This window comes from Cuculus canorus, chromosome 1 (genome assembly GCF_017976375.1).
Source record: "Cuculus canorus isolate bCucCan1 chromosome 1, bCucCan1.pri, whole genome shotgun sequence".
NCBI lineage: Eukaryota > Metazoa > Chordata > Aves > Cuculiformes > Cuculidae > Cuculus > Cuculus canorus.
Window position 1 is genome coordinate 794,123 of NC_071401.1, and position 26,080 is coordinate 820,202.

General features: G+C 58.0%; 3 protein-coding genes across 3 annotated transcripts; all 3 read left to right on the top strand.

The window, feature by feature from the left end:
• Positions 1–1,225: 1,225 nt before the first annotated feature.
• ART1 (ADP-ribosyltransferase 1) lies at positions 1,226–4,866 on the top strand (the record flags this gene model as incomplete). Its single annotated transcript, XM_009557503.2, has 3 exons — positions 1,226–1,958; positions 4,668–4,706; positions 4,784–4,866. Coding segments are annotated over 3 exons (855 nt in total), but the record flags the coding sequence as incomplete, so codon positions are not given.
• A 6,530-nt stretch (positions 4,867–11,396) lies between these two features.
• On the top strand, positions 11,397–18,657 carry LOC128853884 (tRNA wybutosine-synthesizing protein 4-like). Its single transcript, XM_054082150.1, has 6 exons — positions 11,397–11,571; positions 13,311–13,541; positions 14,595–14,692; positions 15,342–15,529; positions 16,772–16,907; positions 18,174–18,657. The coding sequence occupies exons 1-6, from the start codon at positions 11,397–11,399 to the stop codon at positions 18,339–18,341; spliced, it is 996 nt and encodes a 331-aa protein (XP_053938125.1). The 3' UTR covers positions 18,342–18,657.
• A 1,706-nt stretch (positions 18,658–20,363) lies between these two features.
• LOC128853886 (erythroblast NAD(P)(+)--arginine ADP-ribosyltransferase-like) lies at positions 20,364–25,314 on the top strand. Its single transcript, XM_054082173.1, has 3 exons — positions 20,364–21,571; positions 25,116–25,154; positions 25,232–25,314. Exons 1-3 carry the CDS (start codon positions 20,737–20,739, stop codon positions 25,312–25,314), a joined length of 957 nt encoding a protein of 318 aa, XP_053938148.1. The 5' UTR covers positions 20,364–20,736.
• Positions 25,315–26,080: the final 766 nt, after the last annotated feature.

The following is a 26,080-nucleotide window of genomic DNA, read 5'->3' on the forward strand; positions in this document are numbered from 1 at the left end:
TGGATCCAGAGGGGAGGGATGGATCCAGAGGGACAGGATGTGATCCAGAGGGAAGGGATGGATCCAGGGGGACGGGATGGATCCAGAGGGAAAGGGATGGACCCAGAAGAAAGGGATGGATCCAGAGGGGGAAGGGATGAATCCAGAGGGAAGGGATGAATCCAGAGGGAAGGGATGGACTCAGGGGGAAGGGATGGATCCAGAGGGAAGAGATGGACCCAGAGGGAAGGGATGGACCCAGAAGAAAGGGATGGATCCAGAGGATTGGGACGGATCCAGAGGGAAGGGATGGACTCAAAGGGAAGGGATGGATCCAGGAGGAAGGGACGGATCCAGAGGGAAGGGATGGACCCAGAGGGAAGGGGGGGACCCAGAAGAAAGGGATGGATCCAGAGGGGAGGGATGGACTCAAAGGGAAGGGATGGATCCAGAAGAAAGTGATGGATTCAGAGGGTTGGGATGGATCCAGAGGGAAGGGATGGGATGGATCCAGGGGGAAGGGATGGATCCAGAGGGAAAGGATGGATCCAGGGGGACAGGATGGATCCAGAGGGAAGGGATGGATCCAGAGGGAAGAGATGGACTCAAAGGGAAGGGATGGACCCAGAGGGAAGGGATGGATCCAGGGGGAAGAGAGGGAAGAAGGAAAGGATGGCTCCAGATGGCAGGGATACATCCAGGTGACCCGGAGAGGCCGGAGAGGTGAGACCATACAAATCTCACGGAGTTCAACCCGGCCAAGTGCGAGGTACATGGTCCCATGACTCTGCCATCTTTGAGGTCCCTTCCAACCCAACCCATTCCATGATTCCATGACTCTGCCATCTTTGAGGTCCCTTCCAACCCAACCCATTCCATGATCCCATGACTCCGTCATCTTTGAGGTCCCTTCCGACCCAACCCATTCCATGATCCCATGACTCTGTCATCTTTGAGGTCCCTTCCAACCCAACCCATTCCATGATCCCATGACTCCGTCATCTTTGAGGTCCCTTCCAACCCAACCCATTCCACGATCCCATCATTGTCTCCATCACAGCTCCCCTCAGGTCCCACCACCTCCTCCCCAACCTCTCGTAGAAGAACCGTCTTCTTCCGTCGTCTTCGTGGTCCGGGAATGCTGAGGGCTTCTCCTGCTGTGGTTCTGCCCACCATGGAGCTCCTCCTGGTGGGTTTGGTGCTTCTGGCCAAGACCCTCCCCACCACCACCACCACCACCACCACCACCACCACCACCTCCTCCCCTCTGGACGCCGTCCCCATGGCGGAGGTCCCGTTGGACTTGGCCACCACCTCCTTCGACGACCGCTACGTGGGCTGCGCCGGCGCGATGGACGAAGAGCTGGAGGACCTCAACCGTACCGAGTTCTCCACCAACGGCGTCTATGCCCAAGCGTGGACCCTCGCCGCGGCCGAATGGCGCAGCCGGCACGGCCGCGTCCCCCCGGTGCTGCGTCCGGAGCACGCGGTGGCCCTCTTGGCCTACACCAAACACGGTCCCCTCTTCCGAGCCTTCAACGCGGCCGTGCGCGAGGACGGCCGTTCCCACCGCCACTACCTGGACAACTTCCGCTTCAAGGCCTTCCATTTCCTCCTGAGCGAAGCTCTGCGCGTCCTACGCGGGACGCGGTCCTCTCGCTGCCACCGCGTCTACCGCGGCGTCCACGGCATCCGCTTCACCGCTCAGCGTCACCAACGCGTCCGCTTCGGTCAATTCACCTCCGCTTCTCTCCGGGAAGAATCGGCTTTGGCCTTCGGCCACGATACGGTCTTCTCGGTGGAGACGTGTTATGGGGTTCCCATCAAGGACTTCTCCTTCTACCCTGAGGAGGATGAGGTCCTCATCCCACCCTTCGAGGTCTTCGAGGTCACCGACGTCACCTCCGGAGGGGGCGGAGCGCTCATCGAGCTGCGCTCGCGGGACGCCGACAGCGCCTACAACTGCGAGTGGGTCAAAGGTGACCTTCCCGGTGGGACGGAGGGGACGGGAAGGGTCCCACCACGTCGTGGATGGACGGGGAGCGATCCGACGGGAGTGGGGTGGGAAGAACCTGGAGAGGGTCTCAGCTTTGCGATGGTGACTCTCTGGCGGTGATGGGATGGGAGGGGATGGGATGGGATGGATGGGGATGGAGATGGGGATGGGGATGGGATGGGATGGGATGGATGGGATGGAGATGGAATGGGATGGATGGGATGGGATGGGATGGGATGGGATGGGATGGGATGGGATGGGATGGGATGGATGGGATGGGATGGGATGGGATGGATGGGATGGGATGGGATGGGATGGATGGGATGGGATGGGATGGATGGATGGGATGGGATGGGATGGGATGGGATGGGATGGGATGGATGGGATGGATGGGATGGGATGAGATGGGATGGGGATGAGGATGAGGATGGATGGGATGAGAATGAGGATGGGGATGGGATGGATGGGATGGGATGGGATGGGATGGGATGGGATGGGATGGATGGGATGGATGGGATGGGATGGGATGGGATGGGATGGGATGGATGGGATGGGATGGGATGGGATGGGATGGGATGGATGGGATGGATGGGATGGGATGGGATGGATGGGATGGGATGGGATGGGATGGGATGAGGTGGATGGGATGGGATGGGGATGAGGATTCGGATTCGGATTCGGATGGGGTGGATGGGATGGATGGGATGGGATGAATGGGATGGGATGGATGGGATGGGATAGGATGGGATGGATGGGATGGGATGGGATGGATGGGATGGATGGGATGGGATGGGATGGGATGGGATGGGATGGGATGGGATGGGATGGGATGGGATGGGATGGGATGGGATGGATGGGATGGGATGGGATGGGATGGGATGGGATGGATGGGATGGGATGGGATGGGATGGGGTGGATGGGATGGGATGGATGGGATGGGGATGGGATGGATGGGATGGGATGGGATGGATGGGATGGGATGGGATGGATGGGATGGGATGGGATGGATGGGATGGGATGGGATGGGATGGGATGGAATGGGATGGGATGGATGGGATGGGATGGAGATGGGGATGGGATGGAGATGGGATGAGCTGGAATGGAGCAGCATGGCCTGGCTTGGCATGGAATGAGATGGCATGGAACATCCTGGCATGGCTTGGAAGAGCATGGAAAGTCAAGGCATGGAATTGCATGGAACACCACGAGGTTCAACCAGGCCAGGATTTCCCCCTGGAGAACGGGGGTTATGGGAGCAGCTGAGGGACCTGGAGAGGTTTAGTGTGGAGAAGAGGTGGATGAGAGGACACCTCATGGCTCTCCTACCGAAAGGAGGTTGTGGGGAGGTGGGCGTTGGTGTCTTCTCCCGAGGAACGAGGGATGGGAGGAGAGGAAACGGCCTCCAGCGGCACCGGGGGGGGTTTAGATCGGGCAGAAGGTCTTCAGTGGAAGAATGACTTCAGTCCGAGGAGGTGGTGGAGTCACCATCCCTGGAGGGGTTCAAAAGATGAGGACATGAGGTGCTCGGAGATGGTTCAGTGGTGGAGTCTCCATCCTGGAGGGTTCAAAAGATGAGGTCAGGAGGTGCTCAGAGATGGTTCAGTGGTGGAGTCTCCATCCCGGAGGGGTTCAGGAGATGAGGTTCTCAGAGATGGTTCAGCGGTGGAGTCTCCATCCTGGAGGGGATCAGGAGATGAGGTTCTCAGAGATGGTTCAGCGGTGGAGTCTCCATCCCGGAGGGGTTCAGGAGATGAGGTTCTCAGAGATGGTTCAGCGGTGGAGTTTCCATCCCGGAGGGGATCAGGAGATGAGGTTCTCAGAGATGGTTCAGTGGTGGAGTCTCCATCCCGGAGGGGATCAGGAGATGAGGTTCTCAGAGATGGTTCAGCGGTGGAGTCTCCATCCCGGAGGGGATCAGGAGATGAGGTTCTCAGAGATGGTTCAGCGGTGGAGTCTCCATCCCAGAGGGGTTCAGGAGATGAGGTTCTCAGAGATGGTTCAGCGGTGGAGTCTCCATCCCGGAGGGGATCAGGAGATGAGGTTCTCAGAGATGGTTCAGCGGTGGAGTCTCCATCCCAGAGGGGATCAGGAGATGAGGTTCTCAGAGATGGTTCAGCGGTGGAGTCTCCATCCCGGAGGGGTTCAGGAGATGAGGTTCTCAGAGATGGTTCAGCGGTGGAGTCTCCATCCCAGAGGGGATCAGGAGATGAGGTTCTCAGAGATGGTTCAGCAGTGGAGTCTCCATCCTGGAGGGGATCAGGAGATGAGGTTCTCAGAGATGGTTCAGCGGTGGAGTCTCCATCCCGGAGGGGATCAGGAGATGAGGTTCTCAGAGATGGTTCAGTGGTGGAGTCTCCATCCCGGAGGGGATCAGGAGATGAGGTTCTCAGAGATGGTTCAGTGGTGAAGTCTCCATCCCGGAGGGTCCAAAAGACGTGGAGATGAGGTCCTCAGGGCTGTGGTTCCGTAGCGGTCAGGGACGATTGGAGCCGATGATCTCAAAGGCCTTTTCCAACCAAGCAATTCCATGCTTCTACGCCCATGGCATGGTCCAACGTGGCATGGACAGCTTGGCATGGCCCTGGAGAAGCATGGAATGGCACAGCATGGCATGGACCACCACGGCACGGCGTGGACCATCACAGCTCGTGGCCCGGTGGCCGCCGTCCCAACACCGTTGGTTCCTCGGCAGAGAGACGATGCCGCGACCGCCCGTGTGACTTAGGCGCAGGTGAGCTCCGCGCCGCGGTGGGGAGAAGACCCCATCCCTCTGTCCCCCCTGACCCCCTCTTCTCTCTGCACCCCCAGGATGGAGCGTCCGTGGGGACCCTTCTCTCCTCTGGGGGCTCCTCATGGTCACCACAACCCTGGTGGCCACCGAGGGACCCTGAGGGACACCACCACCGCACCACCGCCATGAGGAGATGGGGTCGGTGTGGGCACCACCGGAGTCCTGGAGATGATGGGATGGGGATGAGGGCATGGAGACAACCGCAGGGTGGGGTTCTGCGTGGCAGCCATCTCCATCCCATCATGGTGCCACCAGGCGTGGGACGCTGGGACAACTGGAAGCTCCAGGAGAGCGGGAGAAGCAGGAGGAGGACTTCATGGAGCTGCTGATGGGGCTGAAGGTGGGGTCTCCAAGGAGCAGCTCCAGGGATGGGAGACCAGGGGCAATGGTGGAATCATGGAATGGTTGGTTTGGAAGGAACCTCAAAGCCAATCCAATTCCAACCTCTTGCCATGGGGCAGCCCTTGGAGTCATGGAATGGTTTGAGTCGGAAGGGTCCTCAAATCCCATCCGGTGAGGGACACCTCCCCCTGGATCGGGATGCCCGGAGAACTCATGGTTGTCCCACCTTTGGAGGTCTTCAAGGCCAGGTTGGATGAGGCTTGAAACAACCGGATCCCTTCCAACCCAACCCATTCCGTGGAGATCCCTTCCAACCCAACCCATTCTATGGAGGTCCCTTCAACCCAACCCATTCCGTGGAGGTCCCTTCAACCCAACCCATTCCGTGGAGGTCCCTTCCAACCCAACCCATTCCGTGGTGGTCCCTTCAACCCAACCCATTCTATGGAGGTCCCTTCAACCCAACCCATTCTGTGGAGGTCCCTTCAACCCAACCCATTCTATGGAGGTCCCTTCCAACCCAACCCATTCTATGGAGGTCCCTTCCAACCCAACCCATTCTATGGAGGTCCCTTCAACCCAACCCATTCTATGGAGGTCCCTTCCAACCCAACCCATTCTATGGAGGTCCCTTCCAACCCAACCCATTCTATGGAGGTCCCTTCCAACCCAACCCATTCCACGGAGGTCCCTTCAACCCAACCCATTCTGTGGAGGTCCCTTCAACCCAACCCATTCTGTGGAGGTCCCTTCCAACCCAACCCATTCCGTGGAGATCCCTTCCAACCCAACCCATTCTGTGGAGGTCCCTTCAACCCAAACCATTCTGTGGAGTTCCCTTCCAACCCAACCCATTCTGTGGAGGTCCCTTCAACCCAAACCATTCTGTGGAGTTCCCTTCCAACCCAACCCATTCTGTGGAGGTCCCTTCCAACCCAACCCATTCTATGGAGGTCCCTTCAACCCAACCCATTCTGTGGAGGTCCCTTCAACCCAACCCATTCTATGGAGGTCCCTTCCAATCCAACCCATTCTGTGGAGGTCCCTTCCAACCCAACCCATTCTGTGGAGGTCCCTTCAACCCAACCCATTCTATGGAGGTCCCTTCCAACCCAACCCATTCTATGGAGGTCCCTTCCAATCCAACCCATTCTGTGGAGGTCCCTTCAACCCAACCCATTCTGTGGAGGTCCCTTCCAACCCAACCCATTCCGTGGAGATCCCTTCCAACCCAACCCATTCTGTGGAGGTCCCTTCAACCCAAACCATTCTGTGGAGTTCCCTTCCAACCCAACCCATTCTGTGGAGGTCCCTTCAACCCAAACCATTCTGTGGAGTTCCCTTCCAACCCAACCCATTCTGTGGAGGTCCCTTCAACCCAACCCATTCTATGGAGGTCCCTTCCAATCCAACCCATTCTATGGAGGTCCCTTCCAACCCAACCCATTCTATGGAGGTCCCTTCCAACCCAACCCATTCTATGGAGGTCCCTTCCAACCCAACCCATTCTATGGAGGTCCCTTCCAACCCAACCCATTCTATGGAGGTCCCTTCAACCCAACCCATTCTATGGAGGTCCCTTCCAACCCAACCCATTCTGTGGAGGTCCCTTCAACCCAACCCATTCTATGGAGGTCCCTTCCAACCCAACCCATTCTATGGAGATCCCTTCCAATCCAACCCATTCTGTGGAGGTCCCTTCAACCCAACCCATTCTATGGAGGTCCCTTCCAACCCAACCCATTCTATGGAGGTCCTTCCAACCCAACCCATTCTGTGGAGGTCCCTTCAACCCAACCCATTCTATGGAGGTCCCTTCCAACCCATCATTCTATGGAGGTCCCTTCAACCCAACCCATTCTGTGGAGGTCCCTTCAACCCAACCCATTCTATGGAGGTCCCTTCAACCCAACCCATTCCGTGGAGGTCCCTTCAACCCAACCCATTCTATGGAGGTCCCTTCAACCCAACCCATTCTATGGAGGTCCCTTCAACCCAACCCATTCTGTGGAGGTCCCTTCAACCCAACCCATTCCGTGGAGGTCCCTTCAACCCAACCCATTCTGTGGAGGTCCCTTCAACCCAACCCATTCTATGGAGGTCCCTTCGAACCCAACCCATTCCGTGGAGGTCCCTTCAACCCAACCCATTCTATGGAGGTCCCTTCAACCCAACCCATTCCGTGGAGGTCCCTTCAACCCAACCCATTCTATGGAGGTCCCTTCAACCCAACCCATTCTATGGAGGTCCCTTCAACCCAACCCATTCTGTGGAGGTCCCTTCAACCCAACCCATTCTATGGAGGTCCCTTCAACCCAACCCATTCTATGGAGGTCCCTTCAACCCAACCCATTCCACGGAGGTCCCTTCAACCCAACCCATTCTGTGGAGGTCCCTTCCAACCCAACCCATTCCGTGGAGGTTCCTTCCAACCCAACCCGTTCTGTGGAGGTCCCTTCAACCCAACCCATTCTATGGAGGTCCCTTCAACCCAACCCATTCTGTGGAGGTCCCTTCCAACCCAACCCATTCCGTGGAGGTCCCTTCCAACCCAACCCATTCTATGGAGGTCCCTTCAACCCAACCCATTCCACAGAGGTCCCTTCCAACCCAACCCATTCTATGGAGGTCCCTTCAACCCAACCCATTCTATGGAGGTCCCTTCAACCCAACCCATTCTGTGGAGGTCCCTTCCAACCCAACCCATTCTATGGAGGTCCCTTCAACCCAACCCATTCTGTGGAGGTCCCTTCCAACCCAACCCATTCTATGGAGGTCCCTTCCAACCCAACCCATTCTATGGAGGTCCCTTCAACCCAACCCATTCTGTGGAGGTCCTTTCCAACCCAACCCATTCTATGGAGGTCCCTTCAACCCAACCCATTCTGTGGAGGTCCCTTCAACCCAACCCATTCTATGGAGGTCCCTTCAACCCAACCCATTCTGTGGAGGTCCCTTCAACCCAACCCATTCTGTGGAGGTCCCTTCAACCCAACCCATTCCGTGGTTCTATGAATAAAGAGTTGTGGTGGGATCGCGGCGTTCCTGAGGGTTTCCCGGCGTGGAGGTACTCATAGAGGTCTTCTCCAGGTCTCCTCCCCAACCTCTGTCCTCCTCCACCCAAAGATGGATGACCACATCCCGAGGAGTCCGGGATGTCCCATGGGGTGTTGGGAGTGCCGGTGGGGGTCCCATGGGAAAGCCACCCGGATCCTGGGCTGCATCCAAAGGGGTGGGACCAGAGGGTGAGGGTGGAGGTTCTACCCTGGTGAGACCCCACCTGGAGCTCCGTGTCCAGTTCTGGAGTCCTCAGCACAGGGAGGACATGGAGGTGTCGGAGCGAGACCAGAGGAGGCCACGGAGATGATCCGAGGACTGGAGAACCTCCTGGAGGAGACCACGCTGGGACATTTGGGGTTGTTGAGCCTGGAGACCTCATAGGAGCCTTCCTGAGAGGAGATCTTGGGAAGAAATGTTCTTCTGGGAGGGTGGGGAGGATCCGGCCAGGGTTGACCAGAGCGGTGGTGGCTGTCCCATCCCTGGAGGGGTTGAAGGCCACGTTGGAGCCACCTGATCCAGTGGGAAGTGTCCCTGCTCATGGCAGAGGAAGGGGAGGAACTGGATGGGCTTGGAGGTCTTCTCCAACCCAAACCATCCCATGGTGGGACGTGCTGGTCAACACTCTACGGAGGGTGGAACTGGATGGGCTTGGAGGTCTTCTCCAACCCAAACCATCTCATGGTGGGACGTGCTGGTCGACACTCTACGGAGGTTGGAACTGGATGGGTTTGGAGGTCTTCTCCACCCAAACCACCCCATGGTGGGACATGCTGGTCGACACTCTATGGAGGCTGAACTGGATGGGCTTGGAGGTCTTCTCCAACCCAAACCATCCCACGACTCTCCCCCTGCTGTGCTCCCACCATCATTTAGTGGCAGACGGGAATGGTTGGAGTCGATGATCCCAGAGGTCTTCTCGATCACCAGGAGGTGGCACCAAAAGCCCAACGGTGAGAAGTCGCTGAGGCCCAGCAGAGCTCGAGATGGTTTGAAACGCAGAGGGATACGAAGCTCTGATTTCATCTCCTGTGCGGATGGATCCTCACCTTCCCAGGATGGGAGGGTTGGGGCATGGCCGGAATCCTCAACGCAAGGAGGAGATGGAGCTGTTGGAACGGGAACGGAGGAGGCTCCAAAGGTGATGGGAGGGCTGGAGAACCTCCCGACGAGGACAGGCTGAGAGCGTTGGGGTTGTTCAGGAGAAGAGAAGGCTCCCAGGAGACCTCAGAGGGACCTTCCAGTGCCTGAAGGGCTCCAGGAAAGCTGGAGAGGGGCTGATCCCAAAGGCTCATTGGGATGGGACGAGGGGGAACGGGGATAAACCGGAGAGGAGAAGATTTAGACTCAACCTAAGGAGGAATTTCTTCATGCTGAGGGTGGGGAGACCCTGGAACAGAATTCCCGGAGCAGTGGTGGTGCCCCATCCCTGGAGGGGTTCCAGGCCAGGTTGGATGGGGCTCGGAGCCCCGGATCCGGCGGGAGGTGTCCCTGCCCATGGTGGTGGTTGGAACCGGATGGGCTTTAAGGTCCATTCTACCCCAAAGCATTCTATGACTCTAAGACCACCAAGGAGAGTGGTGCACATAGGGTTAACGATATCTGGAGGCTCTCAATCGGCTTTTAGATGACATCAGAGATGCACTCAAGGGTCCCACAGGACCTTCTCGAGCACAAACATTGGTCAGGAGGCCTTTGGCGTCACCCAGAACTCAGATCCTGTCAAGGAGAACCTCTAAAATGGAGATGAACGAGTGGCGCACGTGTGCAAGAACCCTTGGACACGGAGAGGCAGGGAGTTCTTGGCATCGGGGGTTCCCACCTGAAGCAGAATTCCATGACATTTCACCTGGAGATCCATTAATTAAGAAGTAATAACGATGAAGTGTTGGATTAGGAAGTGGAAATGGATTGGGAACAGTCCTGAGGAGAAGGATGTTGGGATGTTGGTTGGATGAGAGTCATGGAATGGTTTGGGTTGGAAGGGACCTCAAGAGTCATCCAGTTCCACCCTTTTGCCATGGGCAGGGAGATCGTCCAGCGGAGAAGGTTGCTCCAAGTTCCATCTGGTGAGACCCAACCTGGATGGTTGCCCCATCCCTGGAGGGGTTCAAGGCGAGGTTGGATGGGGCTTGGAGCAACTGGATCCAGTGGGAGGTGGCCCTGCCCATGGATCTGGAGGGGCTTTGAGGTCCCTTCCAAGTGAAACCATTCCATGACTCCAAGAGCTGGCCCATAGCTGGGGTGGTTGGATCTGGGTGGGCTTTGAGGTCCCTTCCAACCCAAACCATTCATGATTCTACGCATGAGGGGATGGATGGGTGGTGGGATGGGTGGTGGGATGGATTGGGGGATGGATGGGTGGTGGGATGGATGGGTGGGGGGATGGATTGGGGGATGGATGGGTGGTGGGATGGATGGGTGGTGGGATGGATGGGTGGTGGGATGGATGGGTGGTGGGATGGATGGGTGGTGGGATGGAGAGGGGAGAGAATGAAGGGATGGAAAGATGGGTGGATGCGGGAGGGATGTGGAGCTGACTGCAAGCGTTGGCCCATGTCCTGGGGTGGCTGCGACGGGATGGGCTTTGAGGCCCCTTCCAACCCAAACCATTCCATGATTCCAAGAGCTGTTCTACCTGACAGGAGGGTTGGAACTGGATGATCTTTAAGGCCTCTTCCAACCCAACCCATTCCATGATTCCAAGAGATGATCCACCTGACAGAGGGGGTTGGAACTGGATGACCTTTAAGGTCCCTTCCAACCCAACCCATTCCGTGGAGGTCCCTTCCAACCCAACCCACTCTATGGAGGTCCCTTCAACCCGACCCATTCTATGGAGGTCCCTTCCAACCCAACCCATACTGTGGAGGTCCCTTCAACCCAACCCATTCTATGGAGGTCCCTTCCAACCCAACCCATTCCGTGGAGGTCCCTTCAACCCAACCCATTCCATGATTCCAAGAGCTGACCTATGGCAGGAGGGGTTGGAATTGGATGACCTTTAAGGTCCCTTCCAACCCAAATCATTCCATGATTCTTTGCTTCGATGAAATGCTGCGAATGACGTTCAGACTTCGAACACAGTGTGGAAGAGCAAAATCATCCCCAAAAGAGGAAAACCTGGAAAATCGTTGGGACGTAAAAAAAAGAAAGAAAAGGCTTTTTTTTTTGAGGAGAATTGCTTCCAATGGGCTATTTCTCGGCACAGCATCCCGCCGGGAGGTTGCCATGGCTACCGGCGAGCCAGGCAATGTGCCAGAGCCGTGTGCCAGCCCGCGCGTCCCCGCGTCCCACCGGGGCCAAAGCTTCGCCCCGGCACGCGTTGCGGTGGTGGCTCAACCGAGTCCATCACCCTCAGGTCCCGTGGGGGATTCTGACCTCAATGGCTGCACCCCAAGGTTTGGTACCCACCTGGGGAGATACCTGCTGGGCATCCTGAGGGACCGGAGGAAGAGAAGAGGCACCGTGGGGTGGAGATGTCCTCCAGAGACCACCCATGCGCTGGTGTGGCTGCAGAGGGATGCGGTGTCATAGGAGCAGAGAATGGTTTGGGGTGGAAAGGACCTCAAAGCCCATCCAGTTCCATGGGCAGGGACACCTCCCGCCGGATCAGGAGCTCCGAGTCCCATCCAACCTGGCCTGGAACCCCTCCAGGGATGGAGCAGCCACCACTGCTCCAGGAAACCTCTTCCAAGGTCTCCCCACCCTCCCAGGAGAACATTTCTCCTTAAGATCTCATCTCAATTTCCCCTCTTGCAGCTCCAAACCATTCCCATTGTCCCATCCCTGATCCAGAGCGCCTCCCCAGATGGAACCTGGAGCCCCTTTCCCTACTGGAAGCTGCTCTAAGGTCTCCGTGGAGTCCTCTCTTCTCCAGGCTGGACATCCTCAACTTTCCCAGCCTGGCCTCCTGCAGGAGGTTCTCCAGCGCTTGGATCATCTCCGTGGCCTCCTCTGCCTTCAATCCAACATCTCCACGTCCTTCCTGTGCTGAGGACTCCAGAACTGGACACGGAGTCCAGCTGAGGTCTCCACAGAGTGGAGCAGAGGAGAAGAATCTATGGATGTCTTAAGCCCCAGAAGATGGGGTTTATCACTTCCATAGTCCCTGAGGACCATTCCAAAGGCAGGTCCTGTCCCATGGAACACCCACCCTTGCGGCCAGGACTCAGTGTCCCCACCGGGCCACCGTCTGGGGCAAAGGACATCAAGGAAAGCCATGACCAAGAACATGGGTGCCACCAACCCTGCCATCTCCAAGGGCTTCTCCAACACTCCATTGATTATTGGCCCAACTCCATGGGATGCAAGTGGATCCATGGATGGAGGGCAGGAAGGGTCTGCAGAGGGATCTGGAGAACCTGGATCCATGGGTGGAGGGCAGGAAGGGTCTGCAGAGGGATGTGGAGAACCTGGATCCATGGATGGAGGGCAGGAAGGGTCTGCAGAGGGATCTGGAGAACCTGGATCCATGGGTGGAGGGCAGGAAGGGTCTGCAGAGGGATGTGGAGAACCTGGATCCATGGGTGGAGGGCAGGAAGGGTCTGCAGAGGGATCTGGAGAACCTGGATCCATGGGTGGAGGGCAGGAAGGGTCTGCAGAGGGATCTGGAGAACCTGGATCCATGGATGGAGGGCAGGAAGGGTCTGCAGAGGGATGTGGAGAACCTGGATCCATGGGTGGAGGGCAGGAAGGGTCTGCAGAGGGATGTGGAGAACCTGGATCCATGGGTGGAGGGCAGGAAGGGTCTGCAGAGGGATGTGGAGAACCTGGATCCATGGGTGGAGGGCAGGAAGGGTCTGCAGAGGGATGTGGAGAACCTGGATCCATGGATGGAGGGCAGGAAGGGTCTGCAGAGGGATCTGGAGAACCTGGATCCATGGGTGGAGGGCAGGAAGGGTCTGCAGAGGGATCTGGAGAACCTGGATCCATGGATGGAGGGCAGGAAGGGTCTGCAGAGGGATCTGGAGAACCTGGATCCATGGGTGGAGGGCAGGAAGGGTCTGCAGAGGGATCTGGAGAACCTGGATCCATGGGTGGAGGACAGGACTCAATGATCTCGAAGGTCTTTTCCAACCTCCCCCATTCTGTGGTTCCATGAATTCCATGGGAAGAGGCTGAGTGGGAGCGTTGTCCCCGCAGGGGAGCGGTTGTACCACACCGCGTTGTGTCTCTCCGACGATGTGGTCCTCCTGGTGGGAGGTCGAACATCTCCCTCGAGCTCCGGCGTGGCAACGGTGTGGCTGAAGGTCTCCGGGACCTCTGCGGAATGGGACGCGGCGGAGGTGACGGTGGAGCCTGTGGACCTCCCGCCGGTGGCTGAGCCGCCTTCTCACCGGTGGAGACACAGCGCAACCCAAGTGACCTTCCAAGGTGAAAGAAACACCTCCAGAAGAGCAGAAAGGGCCGTAGGAATGGAAATTGGGGGATGGAGGAGGTCTTCTCCTCCGGATGGTGAGGTCCGAAACCCAAATTGGTGTGGAATAACCATCATTTTGATGTCCTGGAGGTTCTGGTGGTGTTTCAACGAGCGGGAACTGAGCTGTCGGTGGAGGAGAAGCTCAACGGGAGCCGACAACGTCCGCTCACGGCCCAGAAACCCCTCTCGTGTCCTCTGGGTTGAAGCCAAAGCCGTGGGACCAGCAGGGATGGAGGTGGTTCTTCTCTGCTTCCATCTGTGGAGACCCACCTGGAGTCCCGGCTCCGGTTCTGGAGGCCTCAACGCAGGAAGAACGTGGAGCTGTTGGAACGAGACCAGAGGAGGCCACGGAGATGATCCGAGGGCTGAAGAACCTCCTGGAGGACAGGCTGAGAGGGTTGGGGTTGTTCATCCTGGAGAAGAGAAGGTTCCATGGAGACCTTAGAGAAGCTTCCGGTAGGGAAAGGGACTCCAGGAGAGCTGTGGAGGGGCTCTTGGTCAGGGAGTGGTGGGATGGGACGAGGAGAGCAGTTTTGAGCTGCAAGAGGGGAGATTGAGGTGAGCTCATAAGGAGAAGATCCATCCCTTCAGGGATGGGGCAGCCACATCTTCTCAGGCCACCAGGATCCGGTGGAAGCTTCCCTGGAGTCAATTCCATGCTGGAAGCTGCTCTGAGGTCTCCATGGAGCCTTCTCTTCTCCAAGCTGGACAACCCATACTCAGCCTATTGTCCTACGGGAGGTTCTCCACCCTCACATCATCTCCGTGACCTCCTCTGTCCTCCTTCCAACAGCTCCACGTCCTTCCTGTGCTGAGGACGTTGTCGGCTCAAGTTGAGCTTCTCCTCCACGAAGTCCTTCTCAGGGCTTCTCCCCACGCGTCCACCCTCCAGGGATGATCTTGGAGGTCTTTTCCAACCTCAATGGGTTCCATCTTGGACAGCTTCCCTTCTCTTGTGATGTTCCAAACCCTACCAACGCCTTTCTCCTGGTTGTCCTTTCCCGTAGGCGAGAACTTCCTGTTCCTCTACGGTGGTCGCTCCGCTACAGAGCCCGTGTTGGGGGATTGGTGTTTCCTGCGCATTCCAGAACTTTCCTACACTGTGGTGAGAACTTTGGAGTCCCCTTCTCCTCGCTTGGAAGCCCACGGGAAGTCACCCTCCACAGGGCTTGGAGTCAGAGTTGACTTCTCTTTTACGGAGTTGAGGCTTCCCAGGACGGATGAGGTTGGAAGGAACATCTTGAGATCATCTCGCAAAGGACCTTTGAGGTCCCTTCCAACCCAAACCTCTCCATGATTCCATGATCTTTAAGGTCCCTTCCAACCCAAACCTCTCCATGATTCCATGATCTTTAAGGTCCCTTCCAACCCAAACTACTCCATGATTCCATGATCTTTAAGGTCCCTTCCAACCCAAACCTCTCCATGATTCCATGATCTTTAAGGTCCCTTCCAACCTCAACCACTCCATGATTCCATGATCTTTAAGGTCCCTTCCAACCCAAACCACTCCATGATTCCATGATCTTTAAGGTCCCTTCCAACCCAAACCATTCCATGAATCCATGATCTTTAAGGTCTCTTCCAACCCAAACCACTCCATGATTCCATGATCTTTAAGGTCCCTCCCAGCCCAAACCTCTCCATGATTCCATGATCTTTAAGGTCCCTTCCAACCCAAACCATTCCATGATTCCATGATCTTTAAAGTCCCTTCCAACCCGATCCTCTCCATTTCTCTCCTGTTTTCCCAGATCCCGGTGGAGGGTGCGGTGCCCGAACGCCGTCACTCGCACGGAGCGTGTGCTTGGGAAGGAGGAGCTGTGATCGTAGGAGGCCTCGGAGCCGACGAGAAGCCCTTGGGGTCACTCTTCCTCCTGAGGGAGCTTCAACGCGGCTTTGGGTGGCAACCAATGGAGACGCACCCTCCTCTGGTGCCGAGGTGAGCAGAAGGCCTTCAGCGGAGAAGCAGAGAATGCTTTGGGGTGGAAGGGACCTTAAAGATCATCCGGTTCCAACCACCACCATGGGCAGGGACACCTCCCGCCGGATCCGGGGCTCCGAGCCCCATCCAACCCAACCTGGAACCCCTCCAGGGATGGGGCACCACCACTGCTCCGGGAAACCTCTTCCAGGGTCTCCCCACCCTCATCATGAAGGAATTCCTCCTTAGGTTGAGTCTAAACCTTCTCCTCTCCGGTTTATCCCCGTTCCCCCTCGTCCCATCCCAATGAGCCTTTGGGATCAGCCCCTCTCCGGCTTTCCTGGAGCCCTTCAGGCACTGGAAGGTCCCTCTGAGGTCTCCTGGGAGCCTTCTCTTCTCCTGAACAACCCCAACGCTCTCAGCCTGTCCTCGTCGGGAGGTTCTCCAGCCCTCCCATCACCTTTGGAGCCTCCTCCGTTCCCGTTCCAACAGCTCCATCTCCTCCTTGCGTTGAGGATTCCGGCCGTGCCCCAACCCTCCGGCTGAGGTGTCCCCGGAGCGGAGCAGAGGGGCAGAATCCCGTCCCTCCCTGCTGGCCACGCTGCTCTGGGTGCAGCCCAGGACACGGGGGGGCTCCTCTCCAGCTCCTCCTCCCCAGCGCCCCAACTCCTTCTCTGCTCTCCATCCATCCTGGATTGAACCCAGGAATTGCCCCGACCCAGGGGTGGGACCTTTGCCCTTGGCCCGGTTGACCCTCCTGAGGTTCTCCAGCCCCACTTCTCCGGGTCCCTCTGGATCCATCCCGTCCTTCCGCTGTGGCCACTGCCCCACTCCGCTCGGTGTCCCCTCCAAACCTTCTGAGGGTGCCCTCCATCTCCCTCTCCGTATCACCGATAAAGAGATTGAGCAGCTCCGGTCCCTGAGGGCCACCACTGCTCATGGATCTCCATGGACTTTGAGCCATTGACCACCACCCTTTGAATGAAGACCATCCAATCCGTTTCTTATCCACCCATCGAATCCCTCTCTCTCCAACTTAGACGTTGTGGGAACCGCGTCCAAAGGCTTTAGGGCAGTGGGGATGGATCCCATCCGTAGGTTTCTCCGCGTCCACTGCTGTGGTCACCCCAGCAGAGAAAGCCCCAAGTTGGTCCCACAGGGTTTGCCCGTGGTGGCTGCCGTTAATCACCTCCCTCATCTCCAACCTCTCTTCACCTCCTGCTTCTGCTGATGGGGTTGGACCTCTCCTGGACCTCTCAGATATTCCCACACGGCACACGTGCACGATGGAAAGCTTCTCCTCGTTGGCGGAGTGTGGCTTCGTTCCTCCTCCGTGCCGGGAGTCACCGTCGTTGACTTAACGACCGGGCTCTGCTTGGACTACACCATCGATGTGGTGAGTACCACGACTGTCCTTCCATGGTGAGCAGCGTTGGGTGAATCATGGGATGGTTTGGGTTGGAAGGGACCTCAAAGGTCCACCCAGTTCCAACCCCCACCATGGAGCAGCTCTTGGAGTCATGGGATGGTTTGGGTTGGAAGGGCCTCAAAGCCCACCCAGTTCCAACCACCGCCATGGAGCAGCTCTTGGATTCAAGGGATGGTTTGGGTTGGAAGGGACCTCAAAGGTCCACCCAGTTCCAACCACCACCATGGAGCAGCTGTTGGAGTCATGGGATGGGTTGGGTTGGAAGGGACCTCAAAGGTCCACCCAGTTCCAACCACCACCATGGAGCAGCTCTTGGAGTCATGGGATGGTTTGGGTTGGAAGGGACCTCAAAGCCCACCCGGTTCCAACCACCACCATGGACCAACCCTTGGAGTCATGGGATGGTTTGGGTTGGAAGGGACCTCAAAGCCCACCCAGTTCCAACCCCCACCATGGAGCAGCTCTTGGAGTCATGGGATGGTTTGGGTTGGAAGGGACCTCAAAGCCCACCCAGTTCCAACCCCCACCATGGAGCAGCTCTTGGAGTCATGGGATGGTTTGGGTTGGAAGGGACCTCAAAGCCCACCCAGTTCCAACCCCTCCTGTGGAGCAGCTCTTGGAGTCATGGGATGGTTTGGGTTGGAAGGGACCTCAAAGCCCACCCAGTTCCAACCCCTCCTGTGGAGCAGCTCTTGGAGTCATGGGATGGTTTGGTTCGGAAGGGCCCTCAAAGCCCACCCAGTTCCAACCACCGCCATGGAGCAGCTCTTGGAGTCATGGGATGGTTTGGGTTGGAAGGGACCTCAAAGCCCACCCGGTTCCAACCACCACCATGGACCAACCCTTGGAATCATGGGATGGTTTGGGTTGGAAGGGACCTCAAAGCCCACCCAGTTCCAACCACCACCATGGAGCAGCTCTTGGAGTCGTGGGATGGTTTGGGTTGGAAGGGACCTCAAAGCCCACCCGGTTCCAACCACCACCATGGACCAACCCTTGGAGTCATGGGATGGTTTGGGTTGGAAGGGACCTCAAAGCCCACTCAGTTCCAACCACCACCATGGAGCAGCTCTTGGAGTCGTGGGATGGTTTGGGTTGGAAGGGCCCTCAAAGGTCCACCCAGTTCCAACCCCCACCATGGAGCAGCTCTTGGAGTCATGGGATGGTTTGGGTTGGAAGGGCCCTCAAAGCCCTTGAGGTCCTGTGTCTTCCAAATCCTCTTTCCTTCTTCAGGAGCCCCTGGAGTGGCCGTTGATGCTCCACAACCACAGCAGTGTTCTTCTGCCCGATGAGAAGGAGCTGTTGGTTCTTGGCGGTGGTGGGAACTGCTTCTCCTTCGGGACACACCTCAACTCAGAACCGGTCTTGTTGGACCTCAACAGCATCTTAACCACCCCTTGACCGGGACAACGCGGTGACGGAACCGCGTTGCTGTGCTCTGGTGGGACCTCCCTTCTCTTGTAGAACCTCAACCTTCTTCCACAGAGGTTTGGGATCCATAGGGGTTTGTGAAGGTGGGATTGGGGGAGGCAGTTCCCACCAGGGGTTGTCCTCCTCTTCCGTCTCGTGTCTCCTCGTCCGTTTTTGAGCTCCTCTCGGTGCTGCTGTAAATAAAGTCTCTCCAAAGAAACTCCGTGGTGAGAACGTAGAATCACGAAGTCATGGAATCGGGAAGGTTGGAGAAGCTCTCCGAGCTCATCCAGATGTCCAACCGTCAGCCCAACCCCACCGTGTCCCCAGGGGCCATGGATCCAGGTTCTCCAGATCCCTCTGCAGACCCTTCCTGCCCTCCATCCATGGATCCAGGTTCTCCAGATCCCTCTGCAGACCCTTCCTGCTCTCCATCCATGGATCCAGGTTCTCCAGATCCCTCTGCAGACCCTTCCTGCCCTCCATCCATGGATCCAGGTTCTCCACATCCCTCTGCAGACCCTTCCTGCCCTCCATCCATGGATCCAGGTTGTCCACATCCCTCTGCAGACCCTTCCTGCCCTCCATCCATGGATCCAGGTTCTCCACGTCCTCGTGCTCCGCCGTGGGGATCCGCTCGGCAGCTCCGGATCCCACGTCAGCTCCCGGAGGACCTGGAAAAGCCCTCAGCCAAGGGGATTTATCCCAGGGGAATTCCTTGGAAGGCCATCTGGGGACATCCAAACGCGGCGGGAGGTGGGAATTGGATCCGCTCCCGACCTTCAGCCCAGTGCTATAAAAAGAAGGAGTTATCCACTCACCGCCTGTCCCGGACGCCGGGAGCAGGATCCGACCCCGCTGGAGGCGACGCTTCCGCCTGGGAATTCCAGGGGGTTTCATCCAGGTTGGAGGTTGGGAATTAGGGGGGGTGGGGGTGGGATGGGGGCCGAGCGCCGTTGGTGCTCCGTAGGGGGCTTCGATCCAATCTGTTCGGATTGGGGGTGACGGCACCGGAGGGAGAGGGGTGGTTGGGGTGTTGGAGGGGAGGGATGGATCCAGAGGGAAGGGATGGATCCGGAGGGGAGGGATGGATCCAGAGGGAAGGGATGGACCCAGAGGGAAGGGATGGATCCAGAGGGGAAGGGATGGACTCAAAGGGAAGGGATGGATCCAGGGGGAAGGGATGGATCCAGGGGGAAGGGATGGACTCAAAGGGAAGGGATGGATCCAGGAGGAAGGGATGGATCCAGAGGGAAGGGATGGACTCAGGGGGTTGGGATGGATCCAGAGGGAAGGGATGGATCCAGAGGGAAGGGATGGATTCAGAGGGTTGGGAGGGATCCAGAGGGAAGGGATGGATCCAGAGGGAAGGGATGGACTCAAAGGGAAGGGATGGATCCAGGGGGAAGGGATGAACCCGGGGGAAGGGATGGATCCAGAGGGGAGGGATGGATCCAGAGGGAAGGGATGGACTCAGGGGGAAGGGATGGATCCAGAGGGAAGGGATGGATCCAGAGGGAAGGGATGGACCCAGGGGGAAGGGATGGATCCAGGAGGAAGGGACGGATCCAGAGGGAAGGGATGGATCCAGAGCGAAGGGATGGACCCAGAGGGAAGGGATAGATCCAGAGGGAAGGGATGGATCCAGAGGGAAGGGATGGATCCAGGGGGAAGGGATGGATCCAGAGGGAAGGGATGGATTCAGAGGGAAGGGATGGACCCAGAGGGAAGGGATGGATCCAGGGGGAAGGGATGGACCCAGAGGGAAGGGATGGATCCAGAGGGAAGGGATGGATCCAGAGGGAAAGGATGGATCCAGGGGGAAGGGATGGATCCAGGGGGACGGGATGGATCCAGAGGGAAGGGATGGATCCAGGGGGAAGGGATGAACCCGGGGGAAGGGATGGATCCAGGGGGACAGGATGGATCCAGAGGGAAGGGATGGATCCAAAGGGAAGGGACGGTTCCAGGGGGATGGGATGGATCCAGAGGGAAGGGATGGATCCCGAGGGAAGAAGGAAAGGATGGCTCCAGATGGCAGGGATACATCCAGGTGACCCGGAGAGGCTGGAGAGGTGAGACCATACAAATCTGACGGAGTTCAACCCGGCCAAGTGCGAGGTCCACGATCCCATGACTCTGCCACCTTTGAGGTCCCTTCCAACCCAACCCATTCCATGATTCCATGACTCTGCCATCTTTGAGGTCCCTTCCAACCCAACCCATTCCATGATCCCATGACTCCGTCATCTTTGAGGTCCCTTCCAACCCAACCCATTCCACGATCCCATCATTGTCTCCATCACAGCTCCCCTCAGGTCCCACCACCTCCTCCCCAACCTCTCATAGAAGAACCGTCTTCTTCCATCATCTTCGTGGTCCGGGAATGCTGAGGGCTTCTCCTGCTGTGGTTCTGCCCACCATGGAGCTCCTCCTGGTGGGTTTGGTGCTTCTGGCCAAGACCTTCCCCACCACCACCACCACCACCACCACCACCACCTCCTCCCCGCTGGACGCCGTCCCCATGGTGGAGGTCCCGTTGGACTTGGCCACCACCTCCTTCGACGACCGCTACGTGGGCTGCGCCGGCGCGATGGACGAAGAGCTGGAGGACCTCAACCGTACCGAGTTCTCCACCAACGGCGTCTACGCCCAAGCGTGGACCCTCGCGGCGGCCGAATGGCGCAGCCGGCGCGGCCGCGTCCCCCCGGTGCTGCGTCCGGAGCACGCGGTGGCCCTCTTGGCCTACACCAAACACGGTCCCCTCTTCCGCGCCTTCAACGCGGCCGTGCGCGAGGACGGCCGTTCCCACCGCCACTACCTGGACAACTTCCGCTTCAAGGCCTTCCATTTCCTCCTGAGCGAAGCTCTGCGCGTCCTACGTGGGACGCGGTCCTCTCGCTGCCACCGCGTCTACCGCGGCGTCCACGGCATCCGCTTCACCGCTCGGCGTCACCAACGCGTCCGCTTCGGTCAATTCACCTCCGCTTCTCTCCGGGAAGAATCGGCTTTGGCCTTCGGCCGCGATACGGTCTTCTCGGTGGAGACGTGTTATGGGGTTCCCATCAAGGACTTCTCCTTCTACCCTGAGGAGGATGAGGTCCTCATCCCACCCTTCGAGGTCTTCGAGGTCACCGACGTCACCTCCGGAGGGGGCGGAGCGCTCATCGAGCTGCGCTCGCGGGACGCCGACAGCGCCTACAACTGCGAGTGGGTCAAAGGTGACCTTCCCGGTGGGACGGAGGGGACGGGAAGGGTCCCACCACGTCGTGGATGGACGGGGAGCGATCCGACGGGAGTGGGGTGGGAAGAACCTGGAGAGGGTCTCAGCTTTGCGATGGTGACTCTCTGGCGGTGATGGGATGGGATGGGATGGGATGGATGGGATGGGATGGGATGGATGGGATGGGGATGGGGATGGGGATGGAGATGGGATGGGGATGGGATGGGATGGGATGGGATGGATGGGATGGGATGGGATGGGATGGGATGGATGGGATGGATGGGATGGGATGGATGGGATGGGATGGGATGGGATGGGATGGGATGAAGATAGGATGGGACGGGGATGGGATGGATGGGATGGGGGTGGGATGGATGGATGGGATGGGATGGGATGGGATGGATGGGATGGGATGGGATGGGATGGGATGCGATGGATGGGATGGGATGGGGTGGGATGGGATGGGATGGGATGGGATGGATGGGATGGATGGGATGGGATGGGGTGGATGGGATGGGATGGGATGGGGTGGATGGAATGGGATGGGATGGATGGGATGGGATGGGATGGGATGGATGGGATGGGATGGATGGGGATGGATGGGATGGGATGGGATGGGATGGGATGGGATGGGATGGATGGGATGGGATGGGATGGGATGGGATGGGATGGGATGGATGGGATGGGATGGATGGGGATGGATGGGATGGGATGGGATGGATGGGATGGGATGGGATGGGATGGGATGGGATGGGATGGGATGGGATGGGATGGATGGGGATGGATGGGATGGGATGGGATGGGATGGGATGGGATGGGATGGGATGGATGGGATGGGATGGGATGGGATGGGATGGGATGGGATGGGATGGATGGGATGGGATGGGATGGATGGGATGGATGGGGATGGGATGGATGGGATGGATGGGGATGGGATGGATGGGATGGATGGGATGGGATGGGATGGGGATGGGATGGGATGGATGGGATGGGATGGATGGGATGGATGGGATGGGATGGATGGGATGGATGGGATGGGATGGATGGGATGGGATGGATGGGGATGGGATGGGTTGGGATGGAATGGGATGGATGGGATGGGATGGATGGGATGGGATGGATGGGGATGGGATGGGATGGGATGGGATGGGATGGGTTGGGATGGGATGGGATGGGATGGATGGGGATGGATGGGATGGGATGGGATGGATGGGATGGGATGGGATGGGATGGGATGGGATGGGATGGGATGGATGGGATGGGATGGGATGGATGGGATGGATGGGGATGGGATGGATGGGATGGATGGGATGGGATGGATGGTATGGATGGGGATGGGATGGATGGGATGGGATGGGATGGATGGGATGGGATGGGATGGATGGGATGGATGGGATGGGATGGGGATGGGATGGGATGGGATGGATGGGATGGGATGGATGGGATGGGATGGATGGGATGGGATGGATGGGATGGATGGGATGGGATGGATGGGATGGGATGGATGGGGATGGGATGGGTTGGGATGGAATGGGATGGATGGGATGGGATGGATGGGATGGGATGGATGGGGATGGGATGGGGTGGGATGGGGTGGGATGGGATGAGGTGGATGGGATGGGATGGGATGGATGGGATGGGGTGGATGGGATGGATGGGATGGGATGGATGGGATGGATGGAGATGGAATGGGATGGATGGGATGGGAGGGATGGGATGGGATGGATGGGATGGGATGGGATGGGATGGGATGGATGGGATGGGATGGATGGGATGGGATGGATGGGATGGGATGGGATGGGATGGGATGGATGGGATGGGATGGATGGGATGGATGGGATGGGATGGGATGGATGGGATCAGATGGGATGGGATGGGATGGATGGGATGGGATGAGCTGGAACGGAGCAGCATGGCCTGGCTTGGCATGGAATGAGATGGCATGGAACATCCTGGCATGGCTTGGAAGAGCATGGAAAGTCAAGGCATGGAATTGCATGGAACACCACGAGGTTCAACCAGGCCAGGATTTCCCCCTGGAGAACGGGGGTTATGGGAGCAGCTGAGGGACATGGAGAGGTTTAGTCCGGAGAAGAGGTGGATGAGAGGACACCTCATGGCTCTCCTACCGGAAGGAGGTTGTGGGGAGGTGGGCGTTGGTGTCTTCTCCCGAGGAACGAGGGATGGGAGGAGAGGAAACGGCCTCCAGCGGCACCGGGGGGGGTTTAGATCGGGCAGAAGGTCTTCAGTGGAAGAATGACTTCAGTCCGAGGAGGTGGTGGAGTCGCCATCCCTGGAGGGGTTCAAAAGATGAGGACATGAGGTTCTCAGAGATGGTTCAGCGGTGGAGTCTCCATCCCAGAGGGGATCAGGAGATGAGGTTCTCAGAGATGGTTCAGCGGTGGAGTCTCCATCCCGGAGGGGTTCAGGAGATGAGGTTCTCAGAGATGGTTCAGTGGTGGAGTCTCCATCCCGGAGGGGATCAGGAGATGAGGTTCTCAGAGATGGTTCAGTGGTGGAGTCTCCATCCTGGAGGGGTTCAGGAGATGATGTTCTCAGAGATGGTTCAATGGTGGAGTCTCCATCCCAGAGGGGATCAGGAGATGAGGTTCTCAGAGATGGTTCAGTGGTGGAGTCTCCATCCCGGAGAGGTTCAGGAGATGAGGTTCTCAGAGATGGTTCAGCGGTGGAGTCTCCATCCCGGAGGGGATCAGGAGATGAGGTTCTCAGAGATGGTTCAGTGGTGGAGTCTCCATCCCAGAGGGGTTCAGATGATGTTCTCAGAGATGGTTCAGTGGTGGAGTCTCCATCCCGGAGGGGTTCAGGAGATGATGTTCTCAGAGATGGTTCAGTGGTGGAGTCTCCATCCCGGAGGGGTTCAGGAGATGAGGTTCTCAGAGATGGTTCAGTGGTGGAGTCTCCATCCCGGAGGGGTTCAGGAGATGAGGTTCTCAGAGATGGTTCAGTGGTGGAGTCTCCATCCCAGAGGGGATCAGGAGATGAGGTTCTCAGAGATGGTTCAGCGGTGGAGTCTCCATCCTGGAGGGGTTCAGGAGATGAGGTTCTCAGAGATGGTTCAGCGGTGGAGTCTCCATCCCAGAGGGGTTCAGGAGATGAGGTTCTCAGAGATGGTTCAGCGGTGGAGTCTCCATCCCAGAGGGGTTCAGGAGATGAGGTTCTCAGAGATGGTTCAGCGGTGGAGTCTCCATCCCGGAGGGGATCAGGAGATGAGGTTCTCAGAGATGGTTCAGCGGTGGAGTCTCCATCCCGGAGGGTCCAAAACACGTGGAGATGAGGTCCTCAGGGCTGTGGTTCCGTAGCGGTCAGGGACGATTGGAGCCGATGATCTCAAAGGCCTTTTCCAACCAAGCAATTCCATGCTTCTACGCCCATGGCATGGTCCAACGTGGCATGGACAGCTTGGCATGGCCCTGGAGAAGCATGGGATGGCACAGCATGGCATGGACCACCACGGCACGGCGTGGACCATCGCAGCTCGTGGCCCGGTGGCCGCCGTCCCAACACCGTTGGTTTCTCGGCAGAGAGACGATGCCGCGACCGCCCGTGTGACTTCGGCGCAGGTGAGCTCCGCGCCGCGGTGAGGAGAAGACCCCATCCCTCTGTCCCCCCTGACCCCCTCTTCTCTCTGCACCCCCAGGATGGAGCGTCCGTGGGGATCCCTCTCTCCTCTGGGGGCTCCTCATGGTCACCACAGCCCTGGTGGCCACCGAGGGACCCTGAGGGACACCACCACTGCACCACCGCCATGAGGAGATGGGGTTGGTGTGGGCACCACCGGAGTCCTGGAGATGATGGGATGGGGATGAGGGCATGGAGACAACCACAGGGTGGGGTTCTGCGTGGCAGCCATCTCCATCCCATCATGGTGCCACCAGGCGTGGGACGCTGGGACAACTGGAAGCTCCAGGAGAGCGGGAGAAGCAGGAGGAGGACTTCATGGAGCTGCTGATGGGGCTGAAGGTGGGGTCTCCAAGGAGCAGCTCCAGGGATGGGAGACCATGGGCAATGGTGGAATCATGGAATGGTTGGTTTGGAAGGAACCTCAAAGCCAATCCAATTCCAACCTCTTGCCATGGGGCAGCCCTTGGAGTCATGGAATGGTTTGAGTCGGAAGGGTCCTCAAATCCCATCCGGTGAGGGACACCTCCCCCTGGATCGGGATGCCCGGAGAACTCATGGTTGTCCCACCTTTGGAGGTCTTCAAGGCCAGGTTGGATGAGGCTTGAAACAACCGGATCCCTTCCAACCCAACCCATTCCGTGGAGGTCCCTTCAACCCAACCCATTCTATGGAGGTCCCTTCAACCCAACCCATTACGTGGAGGTCCCTTCAACCCAACCCATTCCGTGGTGGTCCCTTCAACCCAACCCATTCTATGGAGGTCCCTTCCAACCCAACCCATTCCGTGGAGGTCCCTTCAACCCAACCCATTCTATGGAGGTCCCTTCCAACCCAACCCATTCTGTGGAGATCCCTTCCAACCCAA

Coding starts and splice junctions, on each gene's coding strand:
- LOC128853884 (XM_054082150.1), top strand. CDS start 11,397: ATGGCTACCGGCGAGCCAGGCAATGTGCCAGAGCCGTGTGCCAGCCCG. Junction 14,693..15,341: donor CAGAACTTTCCTACACTGTG/GTGAGAACTTTG, acceptor CTGTTTTCCCAG/ATCCCGGTGGAGGGTGCGGT. Junction 15,530..16,771: donor CACCCTCCTCTGGTGCCGAG/GTGAGCAGAAGG, acceptor TGGACCTCTCAG/ATATTCCCACACGGCACACG.
- LOC128853886 (XM_054082173.1), top strand. CDS start 20,737: ATGCTGAGGGCTTCTCCTGCTGTGGTTCTGCCCACCATGGAGCTCCTC. Junction 21,572..25,115: donor CAACTGCGAGTGGGTCAAAG/GTGACCTTCCCG, acceptor GTTTCTCGGCAG/AGAGACGATGCCGCGACCGC. Junction 25,155..25,231: donor CCCGTGTGACTTCGGCGCAG/GTGAGCTCCGCG, acceptor CTGCACCCCCAG/GATGGAGCGTCCGTGGGGAT.